General features: G+C 41.6%; 1 protein-coding gene across 8 annotated transcripts in view; it reads right to left on the bottom strand.

Moving 5' to 3' along the window:
• Positions 1-27,355, bottom strand: part of SYT1 (synaptotagmin 1) — a 637,087-nt gene that overhangs the window by 250,034 nt on the left and 359,698 nt on the right. For all 8 annotated transcript variants that reach the window (XM_053253068.1, XM_053253063.1, XM_053253070.1 and 5 more), the window contains one exon: positions 8,109-8,312. In XM_053253068.1, coding sequence (XP_053109043.1) covers positions 8,109-8,289 — 181 coding nt within the window. In that variant the 5' untranslated portion in view covers positions 8,290-8,312. The remainder of the gene's footprint in view (positions 1-8,108; positions 8,313-27,355) is intronic.

Raw genomic sequence — 27,355 nt, 5'->3', positions numbered from 1 at the left:
TTTTGCAACATTCCACGAGTTATATATACCCATGAATCTCTGGTTCAAGCCTCTGGATGGGGCAGTTTACAAATGTAATAAATAATAAAATAATAATAATTAATCCTAAATAGACGTATTTATGGCTTTTACTGTAACAAAACTGTTAGTGGGTTTGTTCAAGTCAGTAACAGGAATTTCTTCAAGTATCTCTGGTAACAGTTTGGGTGTTAGTTGCCTTGTGGCTAGTGTGGGCTAGTGTATCTGTGTCGATGGTCCTGTGCTCTGATGGGACTATTCTTTCACATCAGCCCCTTTTTGAAGGAAACTCTATCCCTATGCATACATTTCTATCAGCCTATCTCTATGCATACATTTTGAATACAAAGGCATGGCTTGAGGTATTACAGGTTAAAATAAGCATAAATGTCACATCCTCTCAGAAACATGGAAGCACACACCAAATGGTTTAAACTGAATCTCTTTGGGGCTTAACAGAATTGCAGGCATTCATTGTCAAACACAGTCCTCTTTACAAAATCTGTAAGACACACATTCCTCTATGATTAAACACAATTGTAAACTATCTATCCTGAGATTCTCAGTGTAAAGACCCATGTCACTTTCCTAGACATTTAATAATAAACTGAAACACATCACAGGAATGATTTTGTTCATCTTTCCTTCAACCAACTTCAGTATCAATCCTGTTCTCCACAATTCAGTTTTATTTTTTTTAAGGGGAAGATCAAGCCATCTTCTTGTTTCTTTTGATATTATTCAAAGAATTCATTTACTAAGCATTCACTAAGTCAAAAGTCAAAGCTGAAAACAGGCATCCTGTTGTATGTGAATTACAAGTTAATTTTTCCTCTTTTTAAAATTTTAACTAGCACAGGCAGAACTATATGCTATGAAGAAAAATGTGGAGTTGGGAAACTCATGTTGGCTCAAAATAGGTAATAATGTTCCAGATGATGATTGGAAATCAGGACCAAATTGGCAGATAGTGGGGCTGCTTAATCCATCCTCCACCTATCAGCTCTCCCCTGCAATCCCACGCTGTTGTTCATTTTCCCTAAGCAGAGCTGAGGAAGAAAATGGCCTGCGAAGAATGGATGGGGGGAAATGTGTGTGGGGGGGAAGGGTTACACAGCCCCCCTGCCAGTTATGTTCCACCTTGAATTACCATTTCCCAAAGACTGTGATTCTAAAATGTGTTTGCTGAGGTAACCAGTAGTTTCTTCTAAAAGAAAGAAACTATAGATGTTCTATTTAAAAATTTATCAGGTGATCCCATATGAAAACTGTCTAAGCTGGACCATGAAGATTTAAAAGCTAATTAAATACAGGCGTTGTGCTATTTTAACACGACCATTCTTGGAAGTAGAAATCTGTCCAAAAGCTGTTGCTATCAATTTTGCAAAAAACGCACCTGCCAAGTTGTCCAAATTCATTTAAAAGACAAAAATCAATTAAATTTTAAATTTGGTGTATGTCTTTGCAGTCCTCACATTATACCAATGTGATATTAAGAAACAAATTAAAATGTGCTACAAGTTCAACGTTTTCAGTGTCTTGGGAAGCTTTTCCTAAGCACCTGGAACACAAACTGCCAAACAGTCCACATGCTGGTGGTCTCAGCCAGGCTAGGGCCAGCATGCTGGGATGAGTGCCTCATGGATCCAGTCCAGAATAATGCTGTTTTTAATAATACAACCTCAAAAGCAGGATATGAATTAGGTTCCAAATCCTAGTTATGACAGAACCTGAACCCTATTCAGACATTAGGCGGTACAGATGTCTACAGGTACATGCTTCTGTGTGACTGTACAAGAGTCATTTAAAAAGTGAACCTAGGTACAGGTCCCCTCAGTGCTGTTTCTAGAAAGCCATGTTTTGGGGGTAGCACAAAGAGCACCCCTCTCAATTCATTTCCAGCATGGACTATGAGATCATAGTTCCCTTGAACCTTGTACTGTGCTCTTTAGCAAAAATTGGCCATTAAGCCACAGATTGAGCATGGCAGCATGCCTTCAGGTTAAAGAGATAACTAACTGAAAAAGGACGCACCTGCTCCTCCTCTATTGGATGCGAGTCAGCAAGTAGGCCTGTCAAAGCGGATTGTTTGTGAAGAGATCCTCCTACTTACAGTAGATATAAGCATTTGGAATGCCCTTAGCAAAGAGCACCAAATGGCTATTTCTCATTCCAATAAAACTGATTGATTGACTAGCAAGGATAAGGGAGAGAAGCTCATAAACAAATAAAATATGTGTTTCTGTACACCTGGAGACATCGTGGTTTCTTGAGACAGTATACAACCATAGCCTATTCACTTCACACAGTCACATTTGCAGAGCTGGCTCTTACCTTTTGTCCAGAAGGACCCACCTAAAGTGACTAAGTCCATGAAGCAATGGATTCTGTTGCCTTGTACAGCAACTCCTTGCCCTCCAAGGTGGGATATCCACCTGACTGAGTCAATAGTCACCTCAGGGCACATTTTTGACTTACCCTAGTCAGGCCACCATGGCCTCAGATTCTGTTTGGATCCTGTGATTCTATGGACTCTCACCTGCTGAGGGCTGTGACTCCTGCTCCCTGGTTTTTTGTCTCCACTTCAACCCTACGAATCCTTTCTCATGAGCAGAGAAAGGGCTCCAGCAGGGCAAGGATAGGGAGCCTCAAAAAGCTTACCTCCCCCACAGACAAACAGGTCCTTGCCTCTGGGCGGGCAGATCACCGCCCAGATAATCACCCCCTGCTGCTGCTTGCTCTGAGGGTCAGGGAGTCGGGACGCATTGCCCCACCCTCTGGAGCTCCAATAATGTACCACACAAGTGCATGGTGCGTTATGGGGATCCCCCCCTTCCCTGCCCGAGTCTGGTGGCTGCAGCTGCTTGCAGCCATGGCTGACAATTGTAAAAATGAGGTTAAGGGAGTGCTCAGTCCCTTAACCTCATTTTAAAGGGAGGTTTCATAGGCGGGTTTGATGTTGTGGTGCCATTGGGATTGGGCCAGATCCTAGCGGTTCATACATGTGTGCAAAACCAGGCTGGGCTCCCTTAGACTGAATAGCCTCAAGGCTTCACTTGAGAGAGGCTTGTGGGCCTGGCCATCACCCATCTTAACATGCCTGGGAAGGACTGGTAATGCTAACTTTTCCTGCCACCTATCTCTAAGCCTCCTCACCTCTTTCTCCACTTCCCTCCCCACTATCCAGGCACTTTGCACTCCAATCCTCTAAGTTCTTATTTGGAACTCTAGCCAAATTACTACAAGACTCTCCTTTAGAATCTTAGCTAAATTATTAAATTGCCTTGTCTAACAGACCTTTTACTTATTGTAATCCCCATTTGTACCTTTAATAAAGCTTTTAAATGGCACTTGCGTATCCTCATCCTTTTCAAATACACCAAACTTGCTTAAATGGATACTGGAGCCAAACCTCTCCTAGACCCAAGCTAATTTCCCCCACTTTAAGCTAGAAGCATAGTTGAAGTGTCTAGCTTGCACCTTGGGACAGTTTTGCTAACAATGCACAGTACAGACAGGAAGTGCACTATAGTACATGCATTGAATATGTGAATAACTGAATGCATATGCACTGTACATAGATTGTACGTGCACTGTATATTTTAATTGTAAACCACCCAGAAACGCAAGTTTTGGGCAGTATAGAAATAATCTAAATTAAGGAATTAAATAAATAAATAAATAAATAGTATATAACATGTGAATAGGGCTCTGGTTAGCACTAATTATATTTAAGGTATATGGCAATGCAATGACAGTGGCAGAAGGGCAAAACGATCTGATGGCGGGGTGGGTGGGTATCATGCCACTGGATTTCATTGAGTTATTTGGTTGCATTTTTGATAGGGTAATTTTGATCCATGACAACCTTTCTTTCTATTTCTTTTAGAATAATGTGGCAATTGAATATTTAACACACAGAAATGTACAGTTCATTGAAGAGGACCAGTCAATCAGAGCTCCTAAAGGATATTTTGCTGGGCATCTTCAGATCGCTTGCAATTTGAAGTCACTTGCAGTTTGTCGTGACTTTGTAAACAATGAAGGATTAAATAGTGATGGTAAGAAGGTGCTAAACCTTGTCCTATTCATAGATTTGTAGCCCATCCCATAAAAAAGCCTGAGTTCAAAATAAACAATTCTTACAAATTCTTACAGGTCCTTTTAGCACTCTGTTCTTGGTAAGCAATCATGTTATCAGTGTGAAAGGCATATGAGATACTGAAGCTACAAACATCATCATCCTCCTCCTCCTCCTCCTCCTCCTCCTCCTCCTCCTCCTCCTCCTCCTTCTTCTTCTTCTTCTTCTTCTTCTTATTATTATTATTATTATTATTATTATTATTATTATTATTATTATTATTTACATTTTATATCCTGCACTTCCACCAAGGAGCCCAGAAACTTAAGTTTCTCCTCACAACAGCCCTGTGAAGTAGGTTAGGCTGACAGAGAAGTGACTGGCCCAGAGCCACCCAGCAAGTATTATGGCTGAATGGGGATTTTAACTCCAGTCTCTCTGGTCCTAGTGCAGCACTCCAACCACTATACCACACTGGGTCCAAACATATTAGGGCTGTCAGACTCCCAGGCAACAGGGTGGGCTCCTAGCCCTTCTTTGACTCCAGAATGACTGGGTCAGCACCAAAAAAAGGTCAGCCTCAGGAACAGCAAGGGGTGGAGGATAGTTTGTAACCTGAGTCCTCCTCCTGGCTTTCTGCATTCAGCCAGTTCCCTCTCCTGGAAAACTCCTGACTCCCATAATCAGAAGCAGCCCCTCATCGTCAGCTGCCTTGTCTTTAAATACCCCAGTGCAGAGCTGACAGGGCTTAAAGCCTACTTCCAGCCATGCCCTCTTCCTGACTTTGCTTCCTGTTTCCTGTCCCACCCAACTTAGCTGTCTCCCTGGAACTGTTTTCTGCAGCTTGCCCTGCCTTGCCCTCTCAACGCCACTGCGATCTGATCAGCCTGGACCCCTGTCATCCCTACTGCCCCCCGAAGGGAACGAAAGCCCCACAGGAGGGATGCTACACCCTTCTCCAGACTCCACAGGGCCACCCAAGCAACCAGGTAACATGGCATCCCTACAAGGGCCATGGCTATGAGTCCATGGTTGTGGGACAGGAAACAAATTCATGTGCTCCCTGCTCCTCAGCATGTTACTTGCCCTGCACTAAAACCCAGTCTTGACCTCAGCCCCAGCTCCCTGCCCTCTGCAACACGGGAATCTACAAATCCACTTGCCCGTTCAGCAGTGTCAAGTGCCCACAGCCTTATGGTGAGTGGGAGACCACACAGTTCTCCTCAACAGAAGTCTCATTTCCACTGCCATTTTTTAAGAAAATAAGGCAGCAGGAGAGGGCTCCCACCGTTTATCACCATCTGTAGTATCCTAGTGAAAACGACAGCAGATCTCCCCTGAGCCTTCTGCCTGTGTGCCAGAAAAAGATCTACAGGAGGAAGGTGATTGGTGGTAACCACAAAAGCCTAAATTTGTGGGTCCCTGATAATACAGCTGTCCCTTGCAAATGCGAAGGTTTTGTTCCCGGAAAACCTTGCAGTTAGTGAATTTGTGGTAGATGAGCCATTGAAACCAATGGCAAACAGGGAGTTAGGGGAATCGTGGTTGCAGAAAAATAGAAAATAAGGTGAAAAATAGACTCACCACCTAAACCCCCAAAATCACACCCTGAACCCCCAGAAATTATCCCTGAACCCCCCAAAATTGCCCCTGACCCCCAGAAATGACCCCTTACCCCCAGAAATGATCCCCCAAACCCCCATAAATTGCCCCTGGACCCCCGCAAATTGCCCCTGACCTCCAGAAATGACCTCCTGACCCCAGAAATTTCTCCCAAAAAACCACGGTCGCAGTTGGTGAGGGTGGTCACAATTTCCCAGTCGTGGATATTGATATATTGCTACCACAGTCAATAAATGCTAATTAGGAACATTACTATTATAATCATCTTCATCATTACTGTTATAATCATCTTCATGTCCCCTGCTGGGCAAAGAGGCACCTTTTAAAAATAGTGATTCTCTTTATTTAGCAGGGAGAGAGTAACTGGCCCTAACCAAGCCCAGCATAGCATCCCTTCAGTGGCTGTTGCTGGTGTCTATCTTATGTTTATTTTTAGACTATGAACCCTTTGGGGACAGGGAGCCATTTTATTTTATTTTATTTTATTTATTTCTATGTAAACTTCTTTGGGAACTTTTGCTGAAAAGTGGTATATAAAAATTTGTTGTATTCATATTCGTATCATCCTCTCCCTGTTGATGGTAATTGTGGTTTGGTGTTATGTGTGCTGCTAACTAAAGTGCACTTTTACCTAGGATTTGAAATCAATTTCAAATCATGAAATTTGAAATCAATTTCAAATCCCGGTTTCAGATTTATAGCTATGGGTGTTCTCTGGTTAGTGATAAACACAGGGTCAGTGATGAAGTGTCCAAAACAACTCTGCCCACACGTAATTAAAAATGTGAGCTCATACATCCCACTCCCCATTCTAATGCACAATTTTTTGTAATTGCAGAGAGAGTTCATCCAAACTGCCTCCTTACATGCAATTTAAAGTAGCCTTAAACACCATTGTGAAAAACGGAGTGGTGCACCAGAATGGGGAGCAAGATGTGAGTGGATACTCACATCTTTAGAGGAGAGCTGGTCTTGTGGTAACAAGCATGACTTGTCCCCTTAGCTAAGCAGGGTCCTGGTTGCATTTGAATGGGAGACTAGACATGTGAGCACTGTAAGTTATTCCCCTCAGGAGATGGAGCTGTTCTGGGGAGAGCAGAAGGTTCCAAGTTCCCTCCCTGGTTTCTCCAAGAGAGGGCTGAGAGAGATTCCTGCCTGCAACCTTGGAGAAGCCACTGCCAGTCTGTGTAGACAATACTGAGCGAGATGGGCCAATGGTCCGACTCAGCATATGGCAGCTGCCTATGTTCGTATGAGTGTTTCTGTCCCTCATAATGTGTGAATGGGGCTGGTTTGGATGCAGTGCATGAACTGGCCATAGTTAATGTTATGGTGTCGATATAATAATGAGCTTATATTTAAAGATGGTGGTAGGAGGTCAGGGAAATGTATACATGAGCTGGTGTAGCATAGTGATGAAGAGACTGAGCTGCAAATTAGGATTGCCCCAGTTCGAATATCAGCTTTGTCATGAACTCACTAGGAGACCTGAGGCAAGTTCTGATTTTCAGACAGCAATTTATTCTAATATGAATACAGATTCCCACAAAAGTTATTCCATGGGATTCAGATTACATCAAGGGCCCTTGCACTTTTTTTTATAGCACCATATGCTGGCCATTTGTTGATAATGAGAAATCCACTGACAACCTGTATTTAATACTAAAGTATTGAAAAGAGGTGGGATTTCAGTGGATTTCTCAGATTGTCAGCAAATGGCCAGCAGATGGCGCTATGGAATAGCACAAAGTCCCTTGTTGTCATCTAGATCCTATGGAATATCTTTTATGGAACTCTGCATGCATGTTAAAATAATTTGCTGTCTGGAAATCCTCCCTCTCAGGCTCATCTTCCCAGATGCAGTACGAGGAAATAATACTAATTTATCTTACAGGATGGTTGAAAAGATTAACTCATGACAAAATCAAGAGCCTGCACACTTTAAAAGTGCTGAACAAGTTCCAAGTACTATTAAAAGTGCTGAACAAGTTCCAAGTAGTATTATGAGAAGAGAGGGGCTTGAGGAGAGTGTGCAGTTCTACAACCTGATCTTTTAATTATGCTTAAGAGTTATTTATCTGCACTAAATCAGAATTTGCCCCTTCCTTTCTGTCAAACAAGAACCTCAATATGTTAGTTGAATAGTGGGAAGAAACAGATCCTATCAAAAGTCTGAAACATAGTGCAACTAATCAAACCAATCAATTAAAAGGAACCAAAGCATGCATCCTTACAATGTAATAGCAAAAAGCCAATTAAAAGACAGCATTCCTTATACATCAGCCTGGACTAATGCATGAGCATAATACATGCATTTTTCAAGCAGTTCTTAAGTTTCAACAGCAATGTTTAAAAAGGGACTCTCTGCCCAGCTTCATTTACTTACAGGGAATTTTGTTCAGCTCATTCATAAACTTCTCCTTTAACTTGGAAAAAGCATCTTCTTTTGCTCCTCCTTTCCCCCCTCCTCCTGGAATTGCAGGTTCTGTGGCATTGTTCACTATTGCCGCTGGAACAGTAGTACCTGGTAGTGCTGCTAGGGCCTGGGGTTGGCTCTCCTTTGCCATGTCAGTCCTGAGGGAAGCTACGACTGAAAACAAAAGAGAGAGCATTTCTCAGAAGGTTAAATTACACTTAACCTCAACAACACAATGAAGAGGAGTAACCTCAATAGGTGCACCTGCTTACTGGGTAAATATCACTTCATTACCATATTGCTTCATGTTGGTTCATAAAATATTTATTAGCCCATAGGGAAAAAGACTTTCCCAGAAGGCAATAGCGGCTGTTTTTAAAAATGTGTCTACTCCTTTTCAGCACTACTGAGCCTCGAACAGTTCTATCTGTTGGGTAACTCAATATGGATAGGCATCTGTTTAAACTTTAGATTCTACCCTTTCATTTTCATTTTGAAAATGTAAGTAAACTAACTGACAGCAGTTCCACATATACAAACATTGGACTGCATTTGCATAATGATTTGTATATGTGTCTTGGTATAGAAAGTTTCAGAGCACCACTAGTAACTAAAATAAGAAGCAATTACACCAGTATAATTAATATACCTCTATGCTTTCCTGAACTCTGTAGCCAGCAGTGCACCCTATTTAAGCAAAAAAACCCAACTCTACAGTATTCAGAAAATAGGTCCCATTTTACTCTTGAGCCACATTTATTGAAAGCAATTTTCCTTCCACTGACATTTTCTTCAGACAATATTCTCTTAAATTATTTACTTGTCTCATTGGTTTTCTGATGAAACCACTGCATCTGTGGGCAGTTAACTGCATCCAGATTGGAACACCCAGAGTGTTGAAATAAATACAGTTCTACATTAACATACTTCTAACTTAATGTGTATTTCATAGGCATTTTGTGATACCTTTACTTGGGCTGCAGAATAAACTGAAGCACTTTTATGCAGCTTGTATCACTGGCTCAAATGGTGGCTATGGTTCTGAACAGGCTGTTCGGATGTTGCACTGTGTCCTAAATAACATTGATTTGAATAATAATTCTCATTTCTTTAAAAAAAAATCATAAAACCAGAAAGAAAAGGGATTTGTGAGATAACAATCATTCATTATTGCTCAGAGTCTACATTTGTTTGCACTCCCCCAGAAAGAACTAAGCCTGCTGCTTCCTACTGGGATATGGTTAAAAAACCCCAACCCAAAATGAATAAAATAAAAGATTAATCAAACAAAGAAGTGTAAAAAACATGTAACTGAAAAACCCCATGAATTACACACTGAATTACACATGAATTACAACCCCATGAATTACCCATGAATACTACCACACTGAACTCTCAAAGCCAATGGAACTGTGCAAACGGATAACCAAATCAAATTATTAAAAAACAGAGAAGAGGACATTCAGTAACTATCAAGCATTTAAAAAATGAAGACAACGCAAGCAGAATTTGAAGTGTTTATTCCTAATGTGCCTGATATTTGATTTGTAGGAATGAAGCAAAAACCAAAGCAAAAACAGTACAATGAGTTTATAAACCAAATGGCACTGGTGCTGTCCAATGAGCTTGAGGTGCTGTCTCAATGTGTTGTCCAGTGGTGCTGTCCAATATGCTGTCCAGAACCCTTGCCCCTTCGAGAGGTGAACCTTTCTTCTTAACCTGGTCTGGATTGACTTGAATGGACCACAATACAGAGTGCAAAACAGTCTCAGCCAATCACTGCCACGTATAGAGGTGCATTTCTCACTTTGTTGTGGTGATCACTGCAAGACTGATTATGCGAGCAGAGCTGGTCTTGTGGTAGCGAGCATCAATTGTCCCCTTTGCTAAGCAAGGTGTCCTCTGGTTTGAATTTGAATGGGACACTGTAAGATATTCCCTTTAGGGGATGGGGCTACTCCGGAAAGAGCATCTGCTTGCATAGAGAAGGTTCCAAGTTGCCTCCCGGGCATCTCCAAGATAGGGTTGAGAGAGACTCCTGCCTGTTACCTTGGAGAAGCCGCTGCTAGTCTGTGTAGACAATACTGAGTTAGATGGACCAGTGAAGGCAGCTTCTTATGTTCTATGACTTAAGGAGAGAAAGCTATTATTTTTTACAGTGGAAAAAAATGAAATGAAGATCGGCCTCTAAACCCACACCTCCCTGCCTTCTTTTTCAGAGTGTTGTAGGAGAAAGAGCAAAGTGTAAGCTAATGCTTAGGTGGCAGCCCCCTTTCCCTCAGGGACCCAGGGACATTTGTCCCTCCACCCATCACTTTACCCCTGTGGCATAGGCAAGATTGGAACGAGATACTTCTTAATGTTTAGCTCAGTATCTTGGCAGCTATATCACACCACTATTCTATACGTACTATCTCCTTTTATTTTAAATTATTTACTTTGTCGGGCTGGGGTAGGGTCAAACAATGAATAAGAATTTATGAGGCTTCTAGAAGACAGTGGCTGACATCCTGACTAAATTACTCAATGGGGAGTCCTATTGAAATGAAGTAGTCCTTTAAAGTAACTCCTGAGAAGTACTATCAAATAACTTACTCTACCACCCAGTGTGGTCCAGCAGACAGCTAGTTAAACTTGGATCTGTGACATTTAGGACCAGATCTCATTTCTGCTGAGGATTCATTCTGTGACATAAGGCAAGATGATACGACTCAGTTCTTCTTTCTGAAAAATGGCAACCAGCCTCTTCAGATTCCTCCTTGTTTGTGAAACTTTTCCTTAAATCCTGTGTGCATTTAGAGCCATAATGAAACTGAAGTCTGTGTAACTGGATTTGCTCACACTCATCTCTTGTTATCCTTATAGCTTTGCTTCTTCCCCTCCCTCTTTTTTGTGATGCCTACTGAAATGAATACAGCATATATTTATAAACTGCTTTTCAACAAAACATTTAGATCATAGATAGATAGATAGATAGGCTCCCTGTCCCCAAAGGGCTCACAGTCTAAAAAAGAAACATAAGAGATACACCAGCAAGAGCCACTAGAGGCATGCTGTGCTAGCGATGGATAGGACCAGTATATTAACCCCCACTAAATAAAGAGAATCACCACTTTTAAAAAGGTGCCTCTTTGCTCAGTTACAAGGGGACAAGTGAAAAGTGTTCACTTGTAAAAAAATTTGGTACAGGCACTCCTACTTTGCAAAGTACCATGCGCAGATGATACTGTATAAATAGTACATAATAATACAAATCTATTACTTCACAAGATATATAATAAAAATCACCATTATTTTGAACCCCATGGAGAAAAGCTTGCTAGAGATTCTGTATAACTTTGGATTGTTACGTATCATTTACTACATTCTCTGCAAGCAAATTAGACTAAGCAAGCATTTTTGATACTGCAAAGTTTTTGCGTTGCATAGTGCAAGCTGACTGTTTCCAAACAGCAAACACTATCCATGTTCTGGTGACTGCCAGATACAAAGCATGAGAAGTCATTAGCTATGTATTGGAGTGTTATTCGATAGTATAGCAATTTCTCAATGAATGTCAGCTAAATCAGAAACAGTTGTATGATATATCATAATTAAATTAAAATTACATTTCTTAATTAAAATATATTGCTTAATTATTTCAGGTCTGGTAGTTGAGAATTCTGGCTTGTAATGGAAGACACAATTTGCAGTGATGACTTTCAGTTAATTAAAAATTAAGTCAAATGTTGTAATTTATTTGCTTCCAATTTTGGCATCACATTTGGAAATTGTATTGGGAGTGCAAATGTAAAGTGCTACATCTCTCTCTCTCTCTCTCTCTTTCCTCTTTTTTCCCCACTGTAAGAAAGGAAAAAATAATGAAACAAGTAGAGGCTTTTGATCTCCAGGAACAATCCTCAGTGGAGTCACAGTGCAGTTAGAGGTCACTACATTTAATGAGGCATGCACAAATGCTCTGAGATTTGCTAGGAAGTTTCTAACTGTTATATGCCAAAGGAGTGAATAGGTGTGTAGCAGGCTAAAGAAAAAGAAAATCTTGATTGGAAAGAAAGTTCTGTGCAATAAGCCTAACATTTGCAATCGTACATAAACAAGCACACTCACAGATATAGCATTGTGCATCTCAGCTAATGCAGTAATTCACAGTAACAATACTAACATTGCTGAAATAATACTGTAGACCAGGACACAGGTACACCACAGGTGCCACTCATAAGCATGTACATTAGATTAAGTCACTGGGACTAACAAAAAATATTAAGTGTGTTTTGAAGTACATTTAATCCAGTTTCATTTTGCATTCTCTTTGAGAGGAGAGCTGGTCTTGTGGTAGCAAAGATGACTTGTCCCCTTAGCTAACTGCCCTGGTTGCATATGAATGGGAGACTACATGTGTGACTACATGTGTGAGCACTGTAAGACATCTCCTTAGGGGATGGAGACACTCTGGGAAGAGCAGAAGGTTCCAAGTTCCCTCCCTGGCTTCTCCAAGATAGGGCTGAGAGAGATTCCTGCCTGCAACCTTGGAGAAGCCGCTGCCAGTCTGCGTCGACAATACTGAGCTAGATAGACCAATGGTTGACTCAGTATATGGCAGCTTCCTATCTTCCTATCTTCCATTGACCACATCAAAACATGAAAAAAATAAAATAAAATATAAAAACTGTGTTATACGTATTATACAATAAATTAAAAGTTGAGATAGCCATTTAATTTTTCTGACAACAATCATGATGAAAATTCATATCATGTGACTCAAAAAAAGCAGTCAAGATTTTCCAATAACCCAAAACATGTTTTTGACTTATATAACACCCTTCTGCTCTATTATCTAAAAGGTGGTCAACTTTTTGAAAAGCTGACCAGTTTTCTTCGCCCATCAGAAACTGGGAACTAAATTTTGTGCAGTATGTATGGATAAGATGTTTTAAAAGATAGGGAACAAGGTCCTCCATTTCTCCTATGCTACATGTATATGAGGCAATGTCATGAGAAACACTGGCAAATAGACAACTATTGGCATCAGTGTTTTGAAGTAAGGACAACGGTGAAATAGAAGAAATGAGAAAAGATTTTATAAATATATAGTAAACACTGTGTGGACTGTGTTACCAAGGCATGGAATATGAATACTGGTCATATTTGTATCATGTGACATACAGATATACAACCATGAAAATCAAGAAGATGTTTCCCCTCCTCTCTCTCCCACCAGCAACAGCTTTTAAAAATGTCCTGTGACATTATATGCTTTAAAAATACATGGAACAGGAACAGTTTACTATTGCTTTCCAGTCTAAACTGTGACTTTTTGTTTAGCATTGGAACATGTCTTCCAGGTTATCTTCCATACAGTCCAGGTTATTTTAGCTGAAAATTCACAATTACTTATCTTCAAAAGTTGCATGTTAAAATCTCTCTTAAAATCCATTTACTTTAATTTAAGTGGGCAAGACACCAATTTCCTAAGGTAGTGCTTTGTATGAACTTGCAGGCTTCATCCTGTGTGATGCTTATTTAATTCTGAATTTGTAATTAGAGGATTTTAAATGCTAGTTTTTCTAGGACTACTAATTTTCCATGAAAATCCAGCTGCTTCTAAATGTCCATGTGTTGTGTAGAGCTGTTTCTGTTAATTGCTGTAGAATTCAAGGATTCCAACCCATTGCTCAATAATTTCATACTATTTAAATAATAGGAACAATAGAACACTCCAGCAGCATAACTGGATTTCATTTTTCTGATTTCTTTATATATTTGAAGAGCATTCTATAGAAAAACACCTATATATTATTATTTATGGATGATGTCTGAATAATTTCTATGGCTGCAGAGCTGAAAATGGTTTTATAATACAGTACTGAAATACTTTATTTGTTATATCATGTTTCTCCTACTTTTCTCCTAGTATTTACAATAAATAAATAATGCATTATAATCTGAATTTTAAAAATGCAAACGCGAAAGTCATAACTCAAAATAACATGATAGATTTTCACATTCTAGATAAGATTAAACTCCCCAGAAGCAACAGGTATGCAATCTTGGAGTTCTCCTGGATCCAGGTCTCACCCTCATGTGTCAGGTTGAAGCTATGGCCAAAAGCACTTTTTATCAACTTCGGCTGATAAGACAGCCAAGTCTGTTTCTTGAAAAGAACAACTGCAAATCAGTAGTGCACTTGCCAGTAATCTCGAGGCTGGATTACTGCAGTGTGCTCTACGTAGGTCTGCTTGTACACAGTCCAGAAACTTCAGTTAGTTCAAAATGAGGCAGCCTGATTCTCTCTGGGGTATCCTGGAGATAACATATTATGCCTGTTTTAAAACAGTTACAAAGTGCTGGTGATTTGCTTTAAAGCCCTAAACAGTTTAGGGCCAGGTTACCTAAGAGAGCACCTTCTTCAGTACAGCCCCCCATACAGATAATCAAGGGAGATCCATTTCCAGCTGGCACCAGTTCTGTTGGCAACACAGGACCAGGCCTTATCCAGAGGTGCTTCTAAGTTGTGAAACGCACTCCCTGTAGACATTCAAGGCTTAACAACACTAACAGCCTTCATGATTGGCCTTAAATCTCTGTCTCTCCCCCCCAGCGCCCTTCTCACTCTCTGTCTCTCCCCCCTGCGCCTCTCTCGCTCGCTCTGCCTCTCTCCCCGCGCCTCTCTCGCTTGCTCTGCCTCTCTCCCCACACCTCTCTCGCTCTCTCTGTCTCTCCCCTGCGCGCCTCTCTCGCTCTCTCTGTCTCTCCCCTGTGCGCCTCTCTCGCTCTCTCTGTCTCCCCCCACACCTCTCTTGCTCTCTCTGTCTCCTTCGTGCCTCCCTCGCTCGCTCTGTCTCTCCCCCCATGCCTCCCTTGCTCTGTCTCCCCCCCCCACGCCTCCCTCACCCGCTCTGCCTCTCCTCCCATGCCTCTCTCACTCACTCTGCCTCTCCTCCGCGCCTCTCACTCGCTCTGCCTCTCCCCCCACGCCTCTCTCGCTCGCTCTGCCTCTCCCCTGCGCCTCTCTCGCTCGCTCTGCCTCTCCTCCTCGCCTCTCTCGCTCGCTCTATCTCTCCCCCCGTGCCTCTCTCGCTCGCTCTGTCTCCCCCCGTGCCTCTCTCGCTCACTCTGTCTCTCCCCCGTGCCTCTCTCGCTCGCTCTGTCTCTCCCCCCACACCTCTCTCGCTCGCTCTGTCTCCCCCGTGCCTCTCTCGCTCGCTCTGTCTACCCCCGCGCCTCTCTCTGTCTCTTCCCCCACGCCTCTCTCGCTCGATCTGTCTCTCCCTCCTCCACACCTCTCTCACTCACTCTCTCTCTCCCCCCGCCTCTCTCTGTGGTCAGCCGCCCCCTCTCTGTGGTTGGTTTTCTCCGCCTTCCCTTCCCTTTTGCTGATTCTCACCTCCCTCGCTGCTGCTCCCAGTCGCTCCCCAGGATATGATTCCTCCTTTCCCCTCTGCCTTTCCTCCTTTCTTCTTCTGTCTCCTGAGTCTGCAGATTCCGCCTGCCATCCCTAGCTCGCTGCCCCTCCCTTCCCAAGGCATTAGGCAATCATGGCTTCAGGCATCCGCATGGCTCTGGACGCCTCCGGACGTAGTCCTCAACTTGGTCATCCGTAAGTGAATTATATAGATAATCTCTCAAAAGTACTAAGCTACCAGAAGCTATTGGTACTAAGTTTGTGACATTAAAAAACAAAACTGACTTTTTGAACAATTACCTATTACCTTCAACCGGCTTTCCCATGTGCCAAAAAGTAAGCTGTTACATTCAGGAAAAGTACATCTTATGATTCTGTGGACATACATTTAAAATGCTATTAGTATCAAAACATGCCAAAACACATACTGTACAAGTTAAACCTCATACATTGTCATTATGTGCAAATACTGCAGTAAAATGACGAAAGGTCCTTGTTTGCAGACAGACTTATGAATAAGCATGTTCCTCTCACATACCACTCTGTCATCTTTCACACTTACATCTTGTTTCCTGAAGCATTAATCTGCATTTGTGTTCCCTTGATATTTACTCCCAACAAGAGAATTCCTTTATACTGCAGCAGAAGACAAAGAACTCGTATAAAATTAATGTTCAAATGCATTTAGGCATGAAATTCTAATATCATCCATGGAGGTTTCTTGCTCTTTCTAAATAATTTCACTGTGATTCTACAAACCATGATGCAGTTTACATCAATAAAAATGCAATGTATATGCTGCATAAACATCAATTTGTAGTTATATATATGACTACTGTCACATCAATACCTTCAATAAAGCTTAGAAAAATTATAAAAAGCTACAAGGATTGATTGTGAAGTAGTGGAGTTCATAAGAAGCCATTCCAGTTAAAATGCAACATTAAATGAAGAGGGTAACATTATTAACATGCATTACTTCAGTACCTCTGGAATTATGTGTAAATACATTTCCCCAACTAAATGATTTTGCAATTGATTATTCTTACTTGTCTAAATTTTCTGCAGTCGTAGCCATAGGATTAGCAAATTGATTTTAAAACACGCAAGATGAAGAATGTATTGAAATTCAAAAATCTGGGCTACTGACAAGCACATTTTTGGTAGGCCTGTTAAGCTTTAGAATTGTTATGAAATAATTTATAATAAAATAATTTACTACCAAGTAAAATCTATCCGGGAAAGCAGCTATGTAAACTAGCAGCTCCTTAATAGTTTGTATTCTATCTCCTTTCAATTCAACTGAGTAAAACAAATATTGTTTGTTTTCTTCCCCTGTTAGATTTGTGGAAACAAAATAGCAATGAATAGTGGTCTATATTGAATTCTGCTTGTTTGTAGGGGTGTGCAAACTAGCTTGACATTGAGCTGGCTTGAACTCAAACTGGCTCAGTTTGAGGGCTCGACCTTAGACCAAGCCTGGTTCAGCTTGAGGTAGAGCTGAACCCCCCCTGGGCTGGTTCGGGCTAGATTTGGGGGTGCCAGCTATGTTAAATTTTGTTTTTTTAAAAGGTGGATTTACTACTGCTGAGGGACTCGAACAAAACTGGGCAAACCAGTTTTGTACACATCCCTACTTGTTAGTACTCTATGCAAGACAACTGATGGTAATTTCCCATGTCATCCCAACATGGCGATAAACTGTTATATACTGGAGTTCTTCACACAATTAACCTAATGTCAGTTCACTGGGAATCTGTGATCCCTGCTGCATGCATACTCCTGAGGAGCATTTGATGTGAATTCAGGCTTTTTGGGGGGGAGATCTTCCATTGGCAATGTGCCAACCCAACATAAGCCAAGATCAACAAGCTGACTTGTTGAGTTGGGTTGGTCAACTGGAAATCACCAAAAAAAGGGCTGGGTTCACACAACAAGCTCCATGGGAGCACATGGGCAACGGGGATTTCAGATTCCTGCCGAAATGACATTTAGTTAATTTGGTGTACCTGCCCACTATGCATATGATCCAGTTTCACCCCTGCATACAGAAAATTTCAATAGGACTCCTAGAGGAGTCCAGGAGGTCTCCAGGAGGTCTAGGACCAACAAACGGAAGTACTTTTTCACACAACGCATGATCCGCTTGTGGAACTCTCTGCCATAGAATGTGGTGACAGCCAACAACCTGGATGGCTTTAAGAGGGGTTTGGATGACTTCATGGAGGAGAGGTCTATCAATGGCTACTAGTCGGAGGGCTGTGGGCCACCTCCAGACTCAAGGGCAGGGTGCCTCTGAGTACCAGTTGCAGGGGAGTAATGGCAGGAGAGAGGGCACGCCCTCAACTCCTGTCTGTGGCTTCCAGCAGCATCTGGTGGGCCACTGTGCGAAACAGGATGCTGGACTAGATGGGCCATGGGCCTAATCCAGCAGGGCTGTTCTTATGTTCTTATGACTCAACAGAGCCCTGTTCCCACCCCACACTCAACTTAGGTTCAAGCAGGCAGTCCCTCAAGACATTACAGGGATCTCCCACTGTATATAACAAACTTGTGTAATATTATGGTGACACAATACAATTGAAATTGGGTTTTTTTTGTTCAGCACAGGATTATTGTGTGCCCCTTTAAAAACAAGTGAAAATGAATATTTAATCTACAACTGCAACACAGTGGATTTTTCAGAATCTTTTCAAGGATGTAGGACAATCTGCCAATACTGTTAAACAACTTTTCTTCATAAGCCTGTACTCTGTGATTATAATCACAGCTGTAAAAGAAATCTACTGCCAAAATACACCAGAGAGAGAAAGAGAAAATACAGTAGCAGCTGGCTGTCTCCAAATAGGAGAGTGTTATTTCCCTAACAGTTTCCAATTATATGGAAAATATGTTCAAGGGAAGGCAACTTAGCTATCATCCAGCAAGATTTTGTAAGTCCTAGAACTTGTCACTTAACCAAACCTAGCTACAGTCTAATCAGCAAAAACATGGGGGAGTTCAATTCCATGCCTGTATGTAACATTTGCCTGATGCCATGCAACATTTAGCAAAATGAGCATAATGTAACATCGAGTCTTTAAGTGATCTTTAGTCTCGACTAATTCAACTTCTTTTCCTCCCACACAAAACATCTCTTGCTATCACTTGTAGCTTGAGAATCCTGATTAAAGCTTGGCAATTGCCTGCCTAATTATTTGTTTATCCTGCATACATGTCCCAGGAGTCTATAATCTTGAGGGAACTCTCAGGGAACAAAACTGAAGGAGTTGTATTCCAAAAGCACATTCTGCCAACTGACTGTAGCAGTAGTCATAAGTTTAGTATGATTATAGACCAGCACAAGCCGATTGACTGTAATAACTCATAGTGGTAGAGTGTAAATCTCACTGAGTCACATTCACAGAGACATCTCTAAGGTGATCCTAAGGATAAGAGAAATGTAAGGAAGTGGTAGTCTACTCCTAGAAGTAACAAAAATGGTGGTTCAAGGTTATGTGAGTGAATGTATGCTCCGTTGGACAGACCTTAGCAAACTCTCCACAATATATGCATGTTCTTTAGAGATGTAATTTACTGTGGTCTGTCATGCCCTCCAGATGGCAATAAACTGTGGAATGTTCAAAACTTATGTGCAAGTTACAAGTACAATCTTACTCAGGGGTGTAGCTATTATTGAGCATTTGCATTGGGTTTAAAGAAACTGTGGCCCCCAATTCCTGAGGGGGCCCCAGCTCCAGCCCTCCCTATTTTCTACATCATTTCCCCTCACTGGAGGGGCCACCAGGGAGAGGGGCGAACATGGGCATAGTCCCAGTACATAAGCTGCAGCAAGTTTGCATGCTATTTCCTAGTGTGAATATGTGCTCTCTAAACATGCCAAGCAGTGATCTAATATGATTTTTGCAATGGCACGTGCCAGAAGTAGCCATCCATTTTCATTACTACTTTTGTAGGGGAAAGGTCGGTTCTTCTCAAAATACAAGATCTGGTTGGCAAGTGGGCACTGTGGAAACCTTGCAGGGCCACTGCTAGGAATGTTTACAGAGGGAAAGACTATGCTAGGAAGTAGTGCAGAGTTTGCTGCAGGAAGTAAGATTATAGATCATTACTTCCTGTCCTCCCACCCCATCCAAAGAGTTTATCAAAACATCAGAAAAGATCAGGTCAATCTCAATTGAAGGAAATCAACCAAGGAAATGCTTTCAAACTTTCCATGACCTGAAGATGTTGGAATAATTTGCAACATTATAAGCAGGCATTATAAGCAGGATGGTACAGTCATTCCACAAACAGGTTGTGCTCTATGCCTCTCCTCTCAGATGAGTAACATATTCACTTCTTCTTGCGAGAACTGCATTTACTTTTCAGATTATTTGCAGCCCTGCTTCCTGGATGCATTCCCAGCTTCTTTTATTGCTTGAGCAGGCTTCTGTTTGTGCTACAAGCCAGACAACAATGATAAGTAATTGGATCATGGGAAAGACACTATACTGGAATGAAGGGATGGATGGATAAACATATTTTTATTGCAGCTAGTTATTGAGACAAGGGTTCATCCCCTTTGAGAGCTAGCAAGCTAGCTACTTATTTATTTATTTATTTATTTATGTGTATTCTCTGCTTTTTGCAAGCAACTCAGGTCAGCTTACAATACAATAATTAAAATGATAAAAAAAATACAAGTAAACACAGCAGGAGATAGGAACAGAGAAGGATAAAAGCACAGCAGCAAAAAATACTCTGTTCTTAAAAAATAATACTCTGCTTTTAAAAGCCAGCTAAAAAGAAAATATTTTCAGCTTCTGCCAAAATGTAAATAATGTGGGGACCTTCCAGACATCGTGTCTGGCAAGTCCCCCATGGTGGGGTGTCATAGAGAGACACCCCGCGGGGACAAAATCTGGGCTCCCCCCCCCATTGAGTATGTGAAGCGTGTGCGTGCCCCAGCACCAGGTGCAAGGGGCGGGGCACCTAACACTTCCCCACCACTGCTCCTACCTCCTCCTTGGCCAGCAGCCGGCCCCAATGCTGCTGCCGCCGCCCCTGCTATGCCGCCGCCAGGATGTGGAGGGTGAGCAGAGCAGGGCAGGCCACCCCCGTGGTGGCAGCGGGCACTGTGGCTGGTGGCCAGAAAGAGCAGCCCCGCTGCTGCTGCCACAGGGGGTGGCCTGTCCCACTCAGCTCTCCCCCTACCCCTGTAGGCCAAGATAAGAAGTTGTGGCAGCGGGGCAACGGTAGGGTGGGGCAGGGAAGCCAGGGTGGGGCGGCCTTCTTGGGGGCCCCTTGGGGCCCTCTGACCCTCTGGGCCCAGGGACATATGTCCCTGCGAGTCCAATGGACGCTACTACATTCATGATTAGGAATGGGTTTGAAAATAAAAATGCTAATATTATAATGCCCTTATACATTTGGAGGTTTTGGTCACCATTTCTTAAGAAGGATATTGTAGAACTGATAAAGGTGCAGAAGAGGGCAACCAAGATGATCAGGGGCCTGGAGCACCTTCCTTATGAGGGAAGTCTACAGCATCTGGGGCTCTTTACTTTGGAAAAGAGGTGACTAAGGGGAAACATGATCAAGGTGTATAAAATCATGCATAGAGTGGACAGAGTGGACAGAGAGAAATTCTCTCCCTCTCTCTAGAACCAGGGGTCACCTCATGAAACTGAAGGTCAGCAAATTTAAGACCAACAAGAGGAAGTACTTTTCCCCACAGAGCATAATTAATCTATGGAATGTTTTGCCATGGGATGTGGTGATGGCCACCTGCTTGGATGGCTTTAAAAGGGGCTTAAACAAATTCATGGTAGACAGGTCTACCTATTGCTACTAGTCTGGTGGCTGTGGGACACCTCCAGTCTCAGAGCCACAATGCCTCTCAATACCAGTTGCAGGGGAGCAACCGCAGGAGAGAGGGCCTGCACATGCTTTTTGTTTGCAGGCTACTGAGAGGCATCTGGTGATTCACGAAACAGGATGCTGGACTAGATGGGCCTTGTGCCTGATCCAGCAGAGCAGATTTTATGTTCTTATGAAGTGAGATCTCTCACTTCTGAGGGCAGTAGAACATGCAAGAATCACAAGAATCACAATCTTACAGAGCAGGCAGATTGATAGGAAGGAAGGAGAGCAGTACCCTGTTAGCAAGGTATTTAGGGGCTTTAAAGTTGAATTGTGTCCTTGAACTATGTCCAGAAACAAACTAGTGCAGATATATCAGGATGCATGCTAAATGTTCAAAGCATTTTATTGAAGAAAATATTCTAGCAGCTGGATTTTGCATTAGCTGAAGCTTCAAAAGGTTTTGAAGCAGCCCCACATGTGTTACAGTAGTCCAGTCCAGACATAACTAAGACATGGATCACTGAGGCTAGGCCTGCCTGAGCAAGAAAAAGAACAAGCACAGCATCTGGGCACAGCTCCTTGGGCCACAGTCACATCTGATCATCCCAGGTGTGCCCAGGACCACTTCCAATCTGCAATAGATGATAACCTAACACATCTTTTAATATATTTCAAATATTTAAATAATTTACATAGATACAGCAAAAAAAATAATGGGTCTCAAACATGAGATCTAATTAAATGTGCTTATTTACAGATGTTGTTGAGATAATGAACACTCGGTTCATAAATCTGCATTGAAAGGAGAAACTCATTTTACGTTTCTTAGTTCTCATTTGATCAACTGAAGTCAGTTGGATAATCCATTAACAAGGCCCTGAATACATAATAGTGTATACACAATAGAAGTGAGTAGAAAAGCTCATTATACTTATTTATCATATTTCTATACCTCCTGATATTAGGGATGTGCAAACTGGCTCGAGGTTGAGCCAGTTCACCATCAAAGTGGGCCATCGAACCCCTCGGGCCGGCTTTGAGCTGGTTCAGGGGTTCTAAGGGTTAAAATAATTTCTTAAAAAAATTAGGACTAACCACTAACTGCTGCTGTGGGAGGGTCACTGCCATATCCCCCTCCCCCCACCAGCTTTCCCCTACTCTTCAAAAGGCTGTTTCGGTCCATTTTCAGGTTAGGGTTGGTCATCGCCCCCGGACCCATGGGGGTGCTGCCTGTGGGAGTGCTCCCATGGCAGCACCCCCGGACCTGGCGGTGAGTCCTAATAAAATATTTGTTGGGGGAGGCACAAAACCAAACATGCCTGACAAACTAACAAGTTTTGTGCACACCTCTACCTGATACATGCACCTCTGGGCAGTGTACAGTGTTAAAACACAATGTAAAACAAAATAAAAACAGTTAAAAGTACAAGACCAAAAAAAACAACACGCTCTCACAAGAGAAAAATACATTAAACATTTTAAAATTAATTTCAGTTAAAAGCCTGATAAAACAGGTGAGAAAACTTGAGGGTCTTCTTAAAAGCAAACAGAGAAGGGGATTCTCTTATTTAAATATGGAACATATTCGAAAGCCTCGGGACAGCCACAGAAATGGCATGGTCCCATGTCACCACGAAATGACCTGGCAGCAACCATAACTGGACTTCTCCAGATGAGCTTAATAGGCAACAAGGTTATAACAAAGAAGGCACTCTCTTAAGTGCCCTGGACCCAAGCCGTTGACGGCTTTATCCGTAATAACCAGCATTTTGAGTTTCACTCATAAATGTATTGGCAGCCAGTCCAATTATTTTAAAATTGGAATTATATGGTCCATTTGGGTTGTCCTGGAGACCAGTCTGGCTGCCACATTCTGTACAAATTGTAGTTTCCAGACTACATACAAAGGTAGCCCTACATAGAGTGCATTACAATAGTCATGCCTAGAGCTGACCAGCATATGCACCACTGTTTTAAGTTAATTTACCTCCAGAAATGGAAGTAGCCAACATATCACGCTCCTGGCCACTGCCTCAACCTGAGAAACTAGAGAGTGTTTTGTATCCAGGAATACTCCCAAGCTACGTACCTGATCCTTCGGGGGAGTTTAACCCCATCCAGAACAAGCACATCTAAACCATCTCTTGGGTCTCGAACCACGACCATCAGTACCTCTGCTGTATTTGGATTCAACCTCAGTTTGTTATCCTTCCTCCAGCCCATTACTGCCTCCAGGCAAGCATTTAGGGAGGTTGTGCCATTTCCTGAAGTCGATATGGAGAAATAGATCTGGGTGTCATCAGCATATTGATAACAGCCTGCACCAATCTCCTGATGATCTCCCCAGCGGTTTCATATAGATGTTAAAGAGCATTGGAGACACTGTGTAGCTTTGTGGAACTCCATACTTTAGCTCTAGCTTTGAAGAGAAACAGTCTCCAAGGCTACCATCTGGAATCTACCAGAGAGGTAGGAATAGAACTGCTGTAAAACACTCAATCCCACTTCCCTCAAGCAGCCCATAAGCATACCATGGTCGATAGTATCAAAAGCTGCCAAGAGATCCAAAAGATAGAGTCACACTCCCTCTATAGAGAGCCTATGGGAGATCATCCATCAGGCTGACCAAGGCAGTCTCAGCCCTATATTCTACTCAAAGGCCAGTCTGAAATGGATCTGCATATTTGGTATCATCCAAAACTGCCTAGAGCTGAGAGGCCACCACCTGCTCAATCACCTTGCCCAACCATGGAAGATTAGAAACGGGTCTGTAATTAGCCAACTCTGAAGTATCCAATGCACATAAGGTCTAATAATAGCATCCTTAAAACAAGGAGGCATCCTGCCATCCCTCAGAGAAGCATTTATAATATTTACCAGACCTTCTGTGATAATACAATTACCAGATGAAATAAGCCAAGTTGGGCAAGGATCAAGAGAACAGGTTGAGGGATGCATAGCCTGAATTAGTTTGTCCACATCCTTAAGAGTCACAAAATGAAAGCGATACAATCTAAACCTTTAATAGGAGTTGCTGGACACCTCTATAATAGACTTTGCAGTAAATGTGGAATCCAGCTCGACCTGAATACGAGAGATTTTATCCACAAAAAAGTCACTGAAGACATCACAGTGAGTGACTGATGGTTCCAAGTTCAAATTCAAAGGGGAGGGAACATAAACTCAATCAATCAATCTTTATTTTGGTCTTAGACTAGCATAAGAACAATTTTTAAAAGAAGGAAACAAGATGTAAGATACAGGCAAGGGGTACTGTTATGGAACTATAAAAGTGTAGGTTAGAAGTAAGGTGAAAGTAAACTTTTAAAATTTAAAGTATATAATATATAAATTACTAAGGCTGTCTATGTGAGAGCGGTCTAGAGTCTCATAAGCAGTAGGCCAGAAGGGCTAATCAGCCTGTAATTGCCCAGATCCCCCCTGGATCCCCTTTTTAAAATCGGAGTTACATTAGCTACTTTCCAGTCATCTGGTACATAGCCTGATTGTAGAGACAAGTTACATATTTTACTAGATCAGCAATTTCACATTTGAGTTCCTTCAGAACTCTTGGGTGGATGCCATCTGGTCCTGGCGATTTGTTAGTTTTTAGTTTTTCTAGAATATCCTTTCTCATCACCTCAAACTGGCCCAATTCTTCAGCCTCCAAGCCTGAGAAGCTCAGTTCCAGATTGGGTATATGATCAGTATCACAGATTTGTCATCTGTGAAGACAGATGACAAATAACAGAAGACAAAGAACTCATTCAACTTCTTAGTAATCTCCATCTCCTCCTTAATAATCCCTTTCACAACTTCATCGTCTAAGGGTCCAAGCGCTTCCCTGGCAGGTTTTTTGCTCCTGATAGATGTGGGTGTTTTTTTAACTTTTTTGCTCCTGATAGACATGTTTTTTAATCCCCCTTGACACTTCTAGTTATATGTTCCTCAAACTCTCTTTTTGCCTGTGAGCCACTTTTAGAATGGTGGCCTTTAGGTTTGGAACTTGGTTTGGGCTCAACAGGTGTGAGCTTGAGGTTAAGCTTTTCTGGTCCTCCTCACACAGGATCACGCCCAGGGGACCAAGGGCACCCTTCTGGTCAGTTAACCAGTCTCACTGCCTGGAAGGAGTGATGGCCAATTGTGATAGGGAACTTTAGTTCTACTCCCCAGGTTCCTTTTGGCACATCAGACACCTTATGTGTTTGGTTTTATACAGGTTTTGTGGAAGTTTTCATAAAAGTTGGGCCAGGTTTTTACCTATGCCCCATTGAACCCACTTGGTTGTCCGGCTCCTCATTTTCTCCATGCAATACGAAACTGCAGTATCAATTACCAGAGAGTAATAAAGCTCATTTCAAATTATGATGATATGAGGCTTTAGCACTGATCTACACTGAGGCTTTAGCATTGATCTGCACTGATCTTTATGAGCCTTTACCAGTGATCTACACTGATATGACTAAATATTTGTTACTCATAGGATTTTGAATGCTATTAGATACCTTCCTCATAAATTGTGACATTTATACTGGCTAAGTTTTATGTGACAATTAAGGTTAGCATCCTTTATGCCTGCTCTCTACTCTGGAATGAGGGCTGTCTATGCCTACTATCTACTCCGGAATGAGAGCTCTCTTCGTGTTACTGAAAATATTCTCTAATTGTGATTGTGATAAAGTAGAACAAAGAAAAAACAGCAATGAAATAACATCAATATACATTGTTGTTATTTGCAGTGAGTGCTGAAAATCACCAAAAATGGCAAGTGTTTTTAATACTCATGAAAATGAACTAGAAAAGAGATAAGTCAGTTTAGCTCAGTCCTACTTATCACACAAACATGAGGCTACACACCCACACACCCACACATGTAATATGGTATAATTTGTTATTAGACATAGCATTATGAATGTCAAAAAGTTTTTTTAAAAAACATTTTTTCAATTTTATTGAAACATAAGGGGGGGGGAAGAAAAACAGTGTCATGAGATTTCTTTAAGCAAGTGCTAGAAAGAAAACATTCTGAATATATTAATAGTTCTAAGAAAATTCGGAAGCAGTGATCAGCATTTGATTACATATGATCAACACTTGGTTGTATAAAGCTGGGTACATAAAGCTTCACAAATCAAATCCAGACACTGGGAACAAATGATGTCCTTGTTGGATATTAAAGTTTGGAAAGGGATCCCAAATTGACATAAATGACTCAGTTGAGACTTCATTCATATAAGCTGAAACTTTAGAAATTGAGGCATAATCACATAGTTTCAAAAACCAATCATTTAAAGAGGGGACTTCAGAAACACGCCAATTATGCGCGTATAAAATCCTGGCTGCAGTAATCATGTATAAAGACAGCTAATTACATTTAGAAGGAATATAAGGTTTTGTCATACTTAAAAGAAAGATTTCTGGTAAAAAAGGAAATTTAATTTCTAAAATTTGTTCCATTTTATCATGAATTTGCTTCCAATACAATTGAGCCTTATTACAGGTCCACCACATATGAAAAAATGACCCTGACTGGTAATTATATTTCCAACAGTATTTTGAGAATGAATTATCTATCTTATTAATTATCAGGGGAGTCATGTACCATCTGAAAAACATCTTATACCAGTTCTCCCTTAAGTTATAACACATTGTAAATTTCATGTTTCTTTTCTACTGGTATTCCCAGTCAGAAAAATCAATCGTCCTGTTGAAATTCAGCATCCACCTTATCATGCACTCTTTAACTTGCTCCGTCTCTGTCTCATATTTCAGCAACAGATTATATATTTTTCCCAACAAATGGTCCTTATTTTGGCTAATTAAGTCTTCAAAGTGAGTCAGTTCTCTAAGTTTTCCTCCTTGTATTTGTAACTCTTTCCGTACTGTCAAACTAATCTGGACCTGTTGAAACCAAGGTGGTTGTTGAGATTCAGAATTTGACTTGCTCTGCGTTAAGTCTTGAGTTAAA

Source organism: Hemicordylus capensis, chromosome 5 (genome assembly GCF_027244095.1).
Source record: "Hemicordylus capensis ecotype Gifberg chromosome 5, rHemCap1.1.pri, whole genome shotgun sequence".
In the NCBI taxonomy this organism is placed as follows: Eukaryota; Metazoa; Chordata; class Lepidosauria; order Squamata; family Cordylidae; genus Hemicordylus; species Hemicordylus capensis.
Note: the sequence above shows the minus strand (reverse complement) of the source record. Positions and strands in the feature narration are given on the sequence as shown.